General features: G+C 39.5%; 1 protein-coding gene across 6 annotated transcripts in view; it reads right to left on the reverse strand.

Moving 5' to 3' along the window:
- abca2 (ATP-binding cassette, sub-family A (ABC1), member 2) overlaps nucleotides 1–12,787 on the reverse strand; it is a 136,917-nt gene that overhangs the window by 64,809 nt on the left and 59,321 nt on the right. For 4 of the 6 annotated variants that reach the window (XR_005709489.1, XM_040154642.1, XM_040154641.1 and 1 more), the window contains 5 exons: nucleotides 9,954–10,067; nucleotides 6,681–6,857; nucleotides 5,232–5,453; nucleotides 2,255–2,631; nucleotides 277–436 (listed from right to left, as the gene is read on the reverse strand). Coding sequence is in view for 5 of the 6 variants with exons in the window: in XM_040154642.1 (XP_040010576.1) it covers nucleotides 277–436; nucleotides 2,255–2,631; nucleotides 5,232–5,453; nucleotides 6,681–6,857; nucleotides 9,954–10,067 (1,050 nt within the window). In the remaining variant the exon portion in view is untranslated. Of the gene's footprint in view, nucleotides 1–276; nucleotides 437–2,254; nucleotides 2,632–5,231; nucleotides 5,454–6,680; nucleotides 6,858–9,304; nucleotides 9,330–9,953; nucleotides 10,068–12,787 lie in introns of those variants that run through there. The other 2 variants (XM_040154644.1, XM_040154645.1) reach the window with 2 other exon arrangements.

A 12,787-nucleotide genomic window follows, 5' to 3' on the forward strand; every position in this document is an offset into this window, starting at 1 on the left:
TACAAAACTGAACCTGAAAGCAGTTGCTCATAGCGATGAAAACAGATTTTCTTTCCCCCTTAGCTCTATAAAGCCTTCTAGCCCTTTTTAGCTCATGTTTGGATTTTGCAGCTCCAATTAACTCACTTCAGATTACACTTCCTGCCAAGCACACACTAAATTAACCAAAGTTTTGGAATTCTTCAGCATGGAACAGAGTGAACGAGCTTTGTCAGTTAAAATAATGTGAACAACTCTGCTCATAGACCTCGACCAAAGACAGAGCTGTGTACTTGCCTTCTGAATCACTTTATCCACCTGAGAGCCAATGGGGGAGTAGAGGATCTTGGGATTTGTAGTCATCAAGTGAACCAGTAAACCCAGATTCCTTTGTTCTTTGCTGGTGAATCCCAAAGAACTCATGTTCCCCTGCTTCAAAGCCTCTGGCTCAATGATCCTGCAACAAGAGCCATTGGTTAAAGGCGATTAACTTCATTGCCAAGTCACAATGCTTGGGAGTTTATGTGTTACCTGTCACAGGTTGTTAAAATGAATGAAAATGAAACAAAAGAACTCTCCCCACAAATCGGTTCTCAGGCTTACTATGTTCATATCTCACTGCTCCCAGTATACAGTTTTTATACCAAACAAGCACAGCCGCAACGACTGTATCAACTGACAAGGAATTCTTTTTATGAGTTTTTCAATCAATGTTTAATCTAACATCGAATGCAAATAAGATAAAAACACAGATGAAAGTGAGGACTAAGTATTGTTAAAGACACTGAATGACAAATACATGCAGTACATTAACAGTCTACTTAATTCCAGCAGATTACAACTTGGGTCTTATTTCTAGTAGTTTCAGCAATAATTTAAATCTGTTGTAATTACAAAGTTAATTGCTAAAATGTGAGAAAACTATATTTGTACAAAAAAATTTGAAGGGACAAGAAACATGAGCAGTCAGACAGTCTATAAACAAGCCAACAGTAATCTGAGTTATCTAAACTCAAAATCTATTTGGAGGTCAAAATGAAATTAAAAACATTCGAAATGTCAGTAAAAATCCCTCGTTTTACAGGAAAATTGGGTGCACAACTACAGTAAATACAACAGGTGAAAGTTGCAGCAGGAGGTGGGTTGGTATACTGTGACTAATTTTTACAAAGGACAGTTTAGGTAATAATTTTACCCTTTGTCTTTGTTTTCTCTTGTTAAATGGTGCATTAAGCAGTGTTTTGACCACACGGGAGCAGAATTCCAGAACAAACTAAAAATCACACGTTGATATAATATCTCTTCATAAAGAGGACCAGTTGGTGCTCTACCTCTTGTGAGTTTTATTTTTCATTGCCTTTTATCTACTTTATTGTTTTTATTTCTATTTTAATTTATTGTATTAGTTTCATTATTTAATTTTCATTGTTTTATTTCTTGTGTGCATTAATCTCAAATAGTTTGACTGTTTATATTTAAACTGTCTTATTATCAGCTTGTCACTCATCTCTAAAGCACTTTGGATTGCACTAACCTGTATGAAAGGTTCTGTACAAATAAGTTTGATTGATTGATTAAGTTGATATAGCTAACAGTTGCATATTTACACATACAGCAGATACAAAGCAACATAAGCGTTCATTTGGAGTTGTATTTGTGTCCACCTGATGAATGTAAGTCCAATATTCATTAGCCTTTTAGCTCTCCACCAGCTCCTGAGAAAAACATCTGGCTCTTTAGCAGCTAAATGCTCCACCGCGTTCACCAGTTAGTCACTAACTTTTTCTGTCTGCTATTTGGCACTGAGCAGGTAGTGTACAGTTGGTTTGTCAGAGCTTTTTTACTGAAAACAGCTGCCTGCTGCTGGAAACAAGTGAAACTAAACAGTAAAGTTGCATTCTGTAGAACCAAGACAATAACCTAAAAAAGGGTAAAACACTCCAGAGAGTTGAGTGGAACTGCGCATTTGTATGACATTTCTCTGTAGGCTTGTTGCAACAAGTGAACCTTTTCACATTACACATAGTCATTTGGTTCATTGTTCGTGTACAAATACTGATGAATGCAGCTTTAAAACCTCAATCAAATCATCTGACTGCTCAAAATGACAAAAAAACAATCAAAGTTGTAATAAGCAGGACTCATCCTTCAAATTGTGAAGATACTTCTCTGTGCTTCAGGTTATTTTCTCCTAACATGAGAAAAATGTTCTTCCCAAAGACATTACTATTGTATTGTCCGTTTTGGATTTCATCACCTCTTTTGTGTCACCCACCTGTTGTTCCCACACAGAATTGGCTGCAGTCCAGCCCACAGTTGTACAAATGCTGAAAACTGAGAATGAGGATTCTCTGCTTCCTCCTTCCCTTTCCCTCCTCTTGTTCTTCCCCCTCCCTCTGATCCTTTCTCCCCCTCCTCTCTTGGGATGTCAGTCGTGTTGGGGCCCCAGGTGGTGGCGTTAAGGGGCCAGGTTATGTTTGTTGGGGAGGCTGGAGATCGACCAGTACAGGCTCCTTTGGGCAGCAGGCGAGCCAAGCCAGAGAGCAGGTCCACGTCCTTTAGAATCCTCTCTACATCGGCCAGGTCCTTCAATAAAGTCCTGAGGTGGGACTGAGAGAGAGGAACCCAAGGGTTGGATTGCTCCAGGTGAAGCTGGTGGTATGAAGGGGGAGGAGGAGAGGAAGACAGGATGCAGGGAGAGAGCTAGTGAGCAAATACAGTGTGCTCCATACTGGTAGTAGGTGGAGCGGGTTATCCGCTAAACATAGAGTTGGTGGTTCAATCCCCAGCTCCTCCTGTCCATAGGTTGACATGTCTTTGGACAAGACACTGAACCCCATATTGCTCTCAATGGTCAGACCAGCACCTCGCATGGTAGCAGGCTGCCATGGTTGCGGGAGTGTGTTTGTGAATGGGTGAATGAAAGGCAAATTGTAAAGGCCTTTGGATATAAGTGCTAAATAAATGCAGCCATTTACCATTTTAATGTTAAAATGGTAAATGGTTAAATTCAATTAATACATTAATTCACTGTCTCCCTGTGCTTTCAAGATACCAGAACTGATCCAGCATTTAAATTCATTTTTCTTTAAAAGTTTTGAAAGGAATTTTAATAGCGAATCATAACTCACCCCAAAGTACAACCTTAATTCAAGACAAGTGAATAGACTTGTGATTTCCAGTTACGGCTGAATGCATCAAAACCACACCAAAGCTTCCTTAGTTTTGGTCTGGGTTGTGTCTAATACAACATGGCTCCACATGGTAAGGAATTGCATGATGAAGTGAGATTTGTGAGATGCACAAAGATGGGGGTGGCACAAGAGCATCAGCTACTGAACTTTAGCTGAAACACAGTTGCAGCGGTGATTAGCAGGTATAGGAAGAGCCATACCACCAAATAACAGAAGAAAACCATGGTGGATGGATACAAAATGGATACAAAACAACACAAAACTGCAGATGAAACTCTGCCAAAGAACATGAAAAGAAGCCTGATGAATGTTGGCAGCACATTCTTTGGTCAAATGAAACCAAAAAAGTTTGTTTGGATCATCATGCAATTCCTTACCACGTTTAGTACGAACCTGGTCAGGACTACCGCAGTGACTGAATAGTGCCGACTATTAAACATGGAGGTGTGAGTCTGCTGTTATGGGGCTACATGAGTGCAAAAGATGAAGGGGAAATGACATCTATAAATGGCATTATGAATGCAAGTTTGTGTACCCAAATAATGAATGAATAGATGACTCCCAGTCAGAGTTTGGAAAGAAAAAATAATTAAAACTATGGCCTGGCTAAGTACGTCCCCAGGCCTGAATCCAACAGAAAACCTTTGGAGTATTTTAAAGTGAAAGCCAGAGCAACAAAACCCCTCCAGCAAAGAGCAGCTAAAAAGAATCATCTGTGAAGAATGGCAGAACATTTCTCCACAGATTTGTGCAAGACTGGTATCATCTATGCCCAGGAGAATCAAATCAGTGGTGGCCTAAAGGTTAGAGGAGGGTCACTGGTTCAGTCCCTGGACTGGCAGTATTAAATCTGGGTGGGAAAAGTGAACGCCACTGTGGTGCCCTTACAGCAAGGCCCTTAACCACAACTGCTCCAGTGGAGCTGCTCAGTGGCCAGCAGATCAGATTTTGATTAGGTCATTCTTGTAAAAGAAAGGTTGCCTCACAGTGAAACTAACCTGAATAAATTAGGGTAAAAAATAAATAAATAAAGGCGGACATACAAAACATTAAAAAACTAGAAGAATGGAATCTCACCAATGAAGGGTGTACTGACTTTTGTAGCAGATGGTTCTAAAATATGGACCTTTCATTATAGGTTAACTAGTCCATGTCTGTTTTAAAAATTAATTGAATTCATTTTGGCCCTTGGATACAAAGAAATAAAACTGTGTTAATTAGACAGGATTTGTAATAACTGAACATTAAAGTGATATTGATCAGAGGTTTACTTGTAATAAAGTCAAAAAAATCTACAACCCCAACCATATTTTGGGCATTTTTTGTTATTTATCTGCCAACAAATATTGTACGTTGATACCACTATATCTTTAATCTCAGCTGATAATATTGGCCAAACTCATGTATCTGTCAGGGTTTAAGCTGGATCCGATAACAGTATTTCTTAATAGCATCAAATCATATATGGTGTGTTCACTCAAATTGAAAGTTTTTGATGTATGTTTAAATTAGTGTACCATCTCACAGAAATGTATTTGACTGAATGCCTGTAAAGCCAGCAGTGATCCTACAGTTATTGATACTTTATTTCATAGAAGCATTAGAAGTGTGAGGTAGTTATCCTAAAATTTCTGGACCCTACTTTTACAGTGGCTTCAAAGAGTATTCCGACCCCTTCATTTTTGCAGACTTTATTGTGTTGTAGATTCAATTTGGTTTAGAAGGGCTTTGGTCAGGGAGGTGACCAATAACCCAATGGTCACTCTAACAGAGCTTCAGAAGTCCTCTGCTGAGATGGGAGAACCTGCTGGAAGGACGACCATCTCAGCAGCACTCCATCAATCAGGCCTGTATGGTAGAGCGGCTAGACGGAACCTACTTTATGTAAAAGGCATATGAAAGCACACTTGGTGTTTGAAATATGGTTGTTAAAGGGACTTTGGTGCTTCACAGTTCTCAAACATTAAGGAATGGGGAAAAACATCCAATAGTACTGTCTGATTATTTTGTTTGTAGCTAATAACATCAACTGATCTTTAGCAAATGTTTCCGCTGTACCTTCTCAGTGACACTCTGCATGTTGATCTGGTCTTTCAGCTCGAGGCTCATCTGCCTGAAGCGCTCTGACCTTTGACCCTCCCCTCCGCTGCACAATGCACTGCGATAGGCCTGCAGCACCGGTTGCTGCTTCTCAGGCACCAAAAGGATGTTACTGAGCTCACTGGTCCCGCCCTCCCCACAGGTGAGGGTCTCCAGCATGGCTCCAGTTAAGAGGGTCCCCTGTGGAAGACAGAGCCGCGTTTGAGAAGCCTGCTGACATAGAGAGAGGCAAGACATGAACAACTATTTCATTATGGGGATTACAGATCACATTTTCAGACAATCTTTCCTTGAAGACATCCATATTGTTGCACTCTTTTCTTCACACGAAAAGTTACAGAAATAGTTGTGTACAAAGAGTACAAAGTGAATTTGGAATATGCTGACCCCATTTTTTTCCTTTCTTATATTGTTGTTTGTTGGTATTGCAATAAACAAATTTCATGATATCTTCAGTTGCTGGACAAGGATTAAATTTTTCAGTATTATTAATATTAATGGCTCTCTTAAGAGTTAATGATGCTCACATAATCAGTTGCAGTCATCTTTCAGAACATCTCCCTGGTGTCACAAAAATCACACACGGCCAGTTAACAGTTAAATCCTGATGTCGTGTCAAAAGATTTTAATAATTAATGAAGTTACCCACTCTGTGGCCAGTCTATGTAGTTTCATGCATGGTTTTGGAGAGGTGTTAGTGAACACAAGTGAAAATATTTTACGGAAATCGTGTAGAGTGCCTCTGCCTGAATTGACTTAAAGATAAGCTTTAATGAAAATAAAGGGTTCCGACGCTGAGCATTGCAGGTGTGCGGTTGTTTTTGCAAAACTAGAAACATGCAGAGGTCTGAACAGAAGATGAAAAATCTCTTCCGATTTTGCAAATGTGTTAAAACGTTTTAATTATATTTCTTATTTTTTTTGCTACATACAGTATTGTATACAGGCATAAGGGATCTTGTCTTTTGAAGCACCACCCTAATGCTAACCTAATGATAAAACTACAAAAACATACCATTCTACAAAAAGAAATCCAGCTCTGAGTAAAAAACATCCTGCAGAAATGAGCATTAAGAATTTTTCCTTTTTTATTTCTTTGAGTCACAGAAATATTATAAGGGCATTAAAGCAGCTACATGTCCATGGGACACTCGCCTGTTAGTTTTATGTCACCTGTTAGGAGTTGGATTATGGTAACCTCATATAGTCCCCAAGTATAGCAGAGGTGAGCAGAGATCTAATTCAAAAGAACAGCTGAAAACATCTGTGTAGGTGTGCAGGGCTGTTAAGGTAAACCTTTGCTCTCTTAGTTCTGCTGCTTGTAAGGTTGCATAATATAACTAAGCTTCAAATCTCAGAATGAAAATGTAAACCATGGCCCAAGGTGGCCTGAATCAGCAGGTATACCTCCACCTCCTTCAGGCCCTGCTGGTCATTTCCCTGGTTTCCTCCGACTTCAGTGAGGCCTAAAGCCTGAGACATCGCTTTGAGTAGAGCCTGCCTGTGGGCTGCTTTTGTTGGGTCCCGTAAGGTTTTGTATATCAGACCTCCATCCAGGCTGTGTACATCTCCCAGCAGCTTCTCCTAGGGGTGGGGGTCGGGGCAGAAGAGGAAAGGTAGACATCACTGTTAAAAGGATATACACACTTGCTCAGTGTTCATTAAGACCAATTATAAGAAAGTACCACTTGATACATCTGTAATAATGCAAAAATTATTTCATGAAAAACAATTTGTGGCCACTAAGGGTAAGACAGCTACCAAAAGAAGCTGATTAACACACAACCAGTATTGTGTTACTGGATCATAAAGCTGCCATAGATATTGTAGTAACAAAGTAGTTACACATACAGCACATACAGAGCAACATGTTTCTGGCTACCTGGCAAATATTCAATTCTATGAACTCTCAGCTGTGGAGTGATCTCTACTAACTGCTGAGAAAAATATCTGGCTCTTTGGATGCTAAATGCTCCACTATGTTCACGAGCCAGTCTCTAACCGTGTCTGTCTGCTGTTTGCTACTAAGTATTTTGTGTGCAGTGGGTTTATCAGAGCTCTTTCACTGTGTTTGCCAGTTAGTTGTTAACTGTGTCTGATCAGATCAGTTTTTTTTGAAACACATTGCCACAGAGGGTTGGTGAGCGCAGCTCAGACTCAACTAAAACAGAAAGAAAGAAAGAAAGAAACTTCAAAGTGCTGTAGAGTTTGTTGACGGATGATGACTTGTCTGTTGAAATGTACTGAATAGCAACAGACCTTTCTGCTTTATTTCTGTGGACTTTTTGATTAATCAAACACAGGTGCATCTAATAACATTATGCGTGCTGGTTGACTAGCTTGGCTTACTGGCACAACTAAATGTGACAGAGCCATCATTCATGTTATTGGTTTCACCTTTTCCTGCTTTGACAAATCAAAATTTCTGCTGTTATGTCTACTCTGTGAGTATAGTAAGCAAAAATGCTAACTGCTTTTTTAAACTAGAATTGGACCAATTTTGGCATGGGGGGGGGGGGTCCTTATGCCAAAATTGACCCAAGTCTAGTTGTTGTTGGAAACTGCTTTCTTTGGCAGTTCACTGTTATGCTACATAATGGTAATTTTGCAAATGAAAATTATGACAAAATATATTCATCAGTGACCTTTTTTCGCCATGACAAAGACAAGATGTTGACCTGACATCTGTGACTAAATGTCCATACAATGGATATAATGCCGCAGAGAGAAAAAGTGAGTTTGTAGTGTTGTCAGGTGAGAAGCCCAGCAACCACAAAATCACTTGGAAGAAAAAAACCACAAACCTTAAGAGACACCTAAAAGTGCACCACACAGAAATTGAGGTAATGTTAAGGTGTTAAATAACATAACATTACTTTTAAAGACATATTAAAGCAACTACTAAAAGAAGTGGTGTAACATTATGTATTAGCATCTCACATCAATGTGACATTGCTACATTGCTTGCAGATGGGGTTTTAACATCACTGAACATTAAGTGAGTAGCCCAGTCAGGTAAGTCGGCTAACCTTTTGCTTAAGACAGGTATGTTAATTCTGAAGTGTTAAACATACTATCCATGCTAAAGCGCCAAATTGCCATACACATTTGAAAGTTATGTCTTACAGTAAAACACTGTTATACTCATACTGTAAAACACTTACAGTATGAGTATAACAGTCCAGTATAACACTAGCACTGAGACACTACAGAATTACAGATTACTGCGTTCTTAATCATACTACCTGTCATTTCGTGGCTTATTTTCACTTTCATTTTCTTTTGGTCTAAAATCATTTGGACAAAAATCTTCACTAGTCTAAAATGTTTATGATTCTATTTCAACTTTGCTCGGTATCTCACTATGGGAAGTGCCTTCTGGCATGACCAATCACGGACACTCCCACTGGTACCAAATCTGTCCGGGGACACACCTATCATTCTGAGCTGCATGTGCCAGCCTGTCCCCCTTTATATCCGCCTACACCAGCGAGCTTGCTACCGCTTTTTTCTTCCGCTTCCATTGCTACCACCTCTCAGGGGAACGCTGGTGGTGGCAAGGGTAGGGATGTCATATCCCGTCCTTGCCTGGGTGCTTGTGGGTTCACATCTCAGGGAGGGGTCCCATCTCCTCAGCATTGCATGTATGGGTGTAAAACATGCCCAGACATCGCGGCCTGGCACCCACAAGGTCAATCTGCATGAGGTGTGCAAGCAGGGCAGGCAGCCAGGTTGGCTATCGATTGGCCCACATCACAGGATGATAAGGGAGAAGAGAGAGAATTTTTCCATTATACAATGGAAAAATTGTATTCTTGTCAGGTCCCTGCTATATAGCTCATGCCTGCTGTCCCAGCATGTATGAAGGAGATGAGGTGCTATTGGGACAGACCTTCTAGCCACAGGGTTCCTGTCAAGGGCTACTCTGGCCTGGAGATAGGCAAAATTGAGGTTCTGGGGCTCAACGACCCCCCAGTGGTGGAGCAATCAATGGCATACCATCTCCATGCCAGCCAGCGATATGCCCTCACCTTTGCAGAACCCGCACTCCCAGGTAAGATGGTGAGCTTGTTGCTTGTTGCAGCTTCTTGTTCTGCCGCTTACTGTATGTTCCCTGCTAAATTTAAAGTGTTATGAAAATGTTAATTACTGTTTTTTTTTTTAAAAAAGGAAATAAAAAAGAAACTTTTCAATGTACACCCAAGAAGATTCTAGCTGACCTTGTAGCTTACATGGAAAAACTTTCCAGAGACAGAATGTTAGTTTCAGTTTAGTTCTTCTTGCACCCTATATGGGGTATCAGCACTGAGATCAGCTCGCTGCACTTACTCAGCACCCAACCCAGCACAGTGCTACTTTTATTATCAAGTGTGTTGGAATGGATACAAGAGATTAAGACCAGTGGTGACTTTGTCCGGTTGACCTTGGTAAACAAATTTTACTTATTATAATTAAACTAAGACTAAAAAAATGGTTGACAGTGCAACCATGACAATTCTTCTTAGGACTTCCATAATGTTACTATGATTGCTACGATTTGCGATGTAACCAACTGTAGTTAACAGCAGTAGGCCAGCTAATAGCTGGTACCACTCTTATAAACTGGACCTTGGTGTTTTGATACGTGTCAGTTTGTGTGTGTATGTGAGTTTATAAGTGTGTCTGGGTATATGAACTTACTTCCAGATGAAGAACTCTGTCTCCCGGTTTTTGTCTGGTGTCTTTAGCCCCCTGAATCCAAGTTTGGGTCCCTCCTCCATCTCTGAGAGATGTACCAAAGATAAGACTATACACCTACAGGAGACATATGCACACACACACACACACACACACACACACACACACACACACACACACACACACACACACACACACACACACACACACACACACACACACACACACACACACACACACGCACACACACGCACACAAAATACATGGACATAGTATGACATGCACCAATAAAGCTGGCCAGATATCACCCTCCACTAAAAATGTCTGTATCCCAAAAACTGTAAGACCTATAGACACCAAACTTTGCAAATGAGTTAAAAAATTTACCCACTTCTCAGGCAACAAAATTCCCAACAACTGACTTTACGGTAGTGCTATAATAATGATTTTTGTGTTTTTGCTGATAACTTCAAAACTGTATGAGTTAGAAACTAAATTATTTTTTCCCTTCATTCTGTGGATAATTTTGCAATTTTTTGGAATGTGGAATCACCCTCTCTGATCAAGTGATTTTTCATCAGTTTGAGTTCGGTCCTAAACCTTTAAATGTTTTCACAGGTTTCAAAATTTGATTTACTCTCACAAAATATCACACATGAAAAAAATGGACCGAGCTGCACAAAAGTTATCACTTTTTTTCTTGATATTCTGTTTCGTTTTATACATTTTTAAAATTTTGTCGTTTAAAGTCTATTTCCTATAAATGCTCATAGATCAAATTTGGTTTAACCTATTGTGACCAAATTTAGTGCATATTCTTTGATGCAAGATCAAAGCTTTGCTGCACAGTGTTGGATCATCAGCCTCTAGGGGGCGCCAAAAATTCAAAAAGCCATTTGCTATGCCATTTATAGGTCATAATTGACTATGTGTTTTTTCCTAAAACTATACCTCTATGGTCATGCCTCAGTCAGCATGTGAAATTTGGTTTTGACTAATCAAAGTGGGCATGGTTTATAAGCGAGTAATCAAAAATTTAGCAATACAGCACTCTACTTTTTTCTAAATTTGTATAATCAATTAACTGTCAAAACTCCTAAAGTACTTTTTTAAATGCTACCAATTCTGGGTCTGAGGCTATCTAAAATCTAAATGAAATGTTGTAAAAACTTTGAAAATATGTTAAAAATAATAAAATTGAGGACGTAGTGACAATAAATGTTCTGGCATTTAGATCAAGATGTACTAACTTGCTGAATGTAGGATCAAACTTCATGAAAATCTCGAAAAACATTTTTTTGAAAAATTACGTAAAATTGAAATTTTGGTGAATATTTAAACTTCAACTGCATTAATACTCATTGACTGCTGTTGTATTAAATTTTACGGTTATAAAAACAAAAGCCTCCAATTCTCTAGTCGATCTAATAGTCTAGGGGCAAAGGGGCTGACTAAGGAGCACAAGGTCCTGGGTTCAAATCCAGAGGGGGAGCTGTGAGTGTCACTCTTCCACTCTATACCTTGATGTCTGCTCCTGCTAAGTGGGCGTTAAAGGCATAAGAGGCAACTACAATAATTCACAATGGTTACATTTAACATGTCATTAGTTTATTCACTTTCTTTGACTTCAAAACAGTACTTTAATGACTACATGTAGAATTCAGTTAATGTTAAATGTCCATTGCTTCAATGTTAGCTGTCTTGTGCTGATGGTCTAGAGATTGAGACACATGCTCTGTGACATCAAGGTCACTATTTCAAATCCAGCTCGGCAACTTTGTTGTGTTTATCTTCCTGTCTCTCTCTGGACTGTCTGTCAACTGTATTTACACATATGTTAACTCTTGCCGTATAACATGTATATATAAAACAATGTGCTTGTACACCAAGTGTAACTATATTTCATATTTATTCTGTCTTGCTGGCACCAACGCCATCATTAGAATTAGAATTTTTTCTGGTTGAAGAATGTAGAGTGAAACATGAAGAAAAACATGAGTAAAGGTTTTATTTGATTTTAGAGAGCATCACCCTCAAATAAGAGCCTACCTCAAATAAATTATTTCAGAACACAGAAGTTTGTCGCAGGTCAATGGTTCAATATGAAACATGATCATTCTTGGCATCAAGCCCGAGTTTCCCTTGTGTTTTGCAATGACACATCCGCTAATGTACCCTCTCCTTCGACTGCAAAGCAGGAGAAAGAGCATTCATAGCTCAGTATTTGTAAAACTATGATGTTTCAAGGTGTACTGACTGCTTACTCTTTAACATTTTATTACCATTGGCTTGTAAAACTGGTGATTAATTTGGGCATTCTAAGTTACTACAGCTACAGAGTGAGCTGAACGCCATCACTGAATGTGTAAATCTATTCAAACTTGTCCACATTTAGCGCTGGCTGAGAACTGAAACCATATAGAACATTTCAAGCGTGTTAAGGACCGGAGGAATACTCAATCAGAACTAGTTCTTAGGCCATTATAGAGAGGGAAGAGATGCAATAATTTTAAAATGGTGCACATTTTTGGACAGTCTCTCCTGGAAGATATTCAAAGTGTTACAATCAATTGTTCACATGATATGAGATAGTTGTTCATGTGATAGACAGTTGTGTCAAGAATAGGCTACAACAGCAGAAGACCACGTCGGGTTCCACTCCTGTCAGCCAAGAACAGAAATCTGAGGCTACAGAGGGCACAGCCTCACCAAAGCTTGACAGCTGAAGACTGGAAAAACGTAGCCTTGACTGATGAATCTGGATTTCTGCTGAGGTAGCAGATGGTAGGGTCAGGATCTGGCGTCAACAGCATGAATCAATGGACCCAACCTGCCTT

This window comes from Xiphias gladius, chromosome 19 (assembly GCF_016859285.1).
Source record: "Xiphias gladius isolate SHS-SW01 ecotype Sanya breed wild chromosome 19, ASM1685928v1, whole genome shotgun sequence".
In the NCBI taxonomy this organism is placed as follows: domain Eukaryota; kingdom Metazoa; phylum Chordata; class Actinopteri; order Istiophoriformes; family Xiphiidae; genus Xiphias; species Xiphias gladius.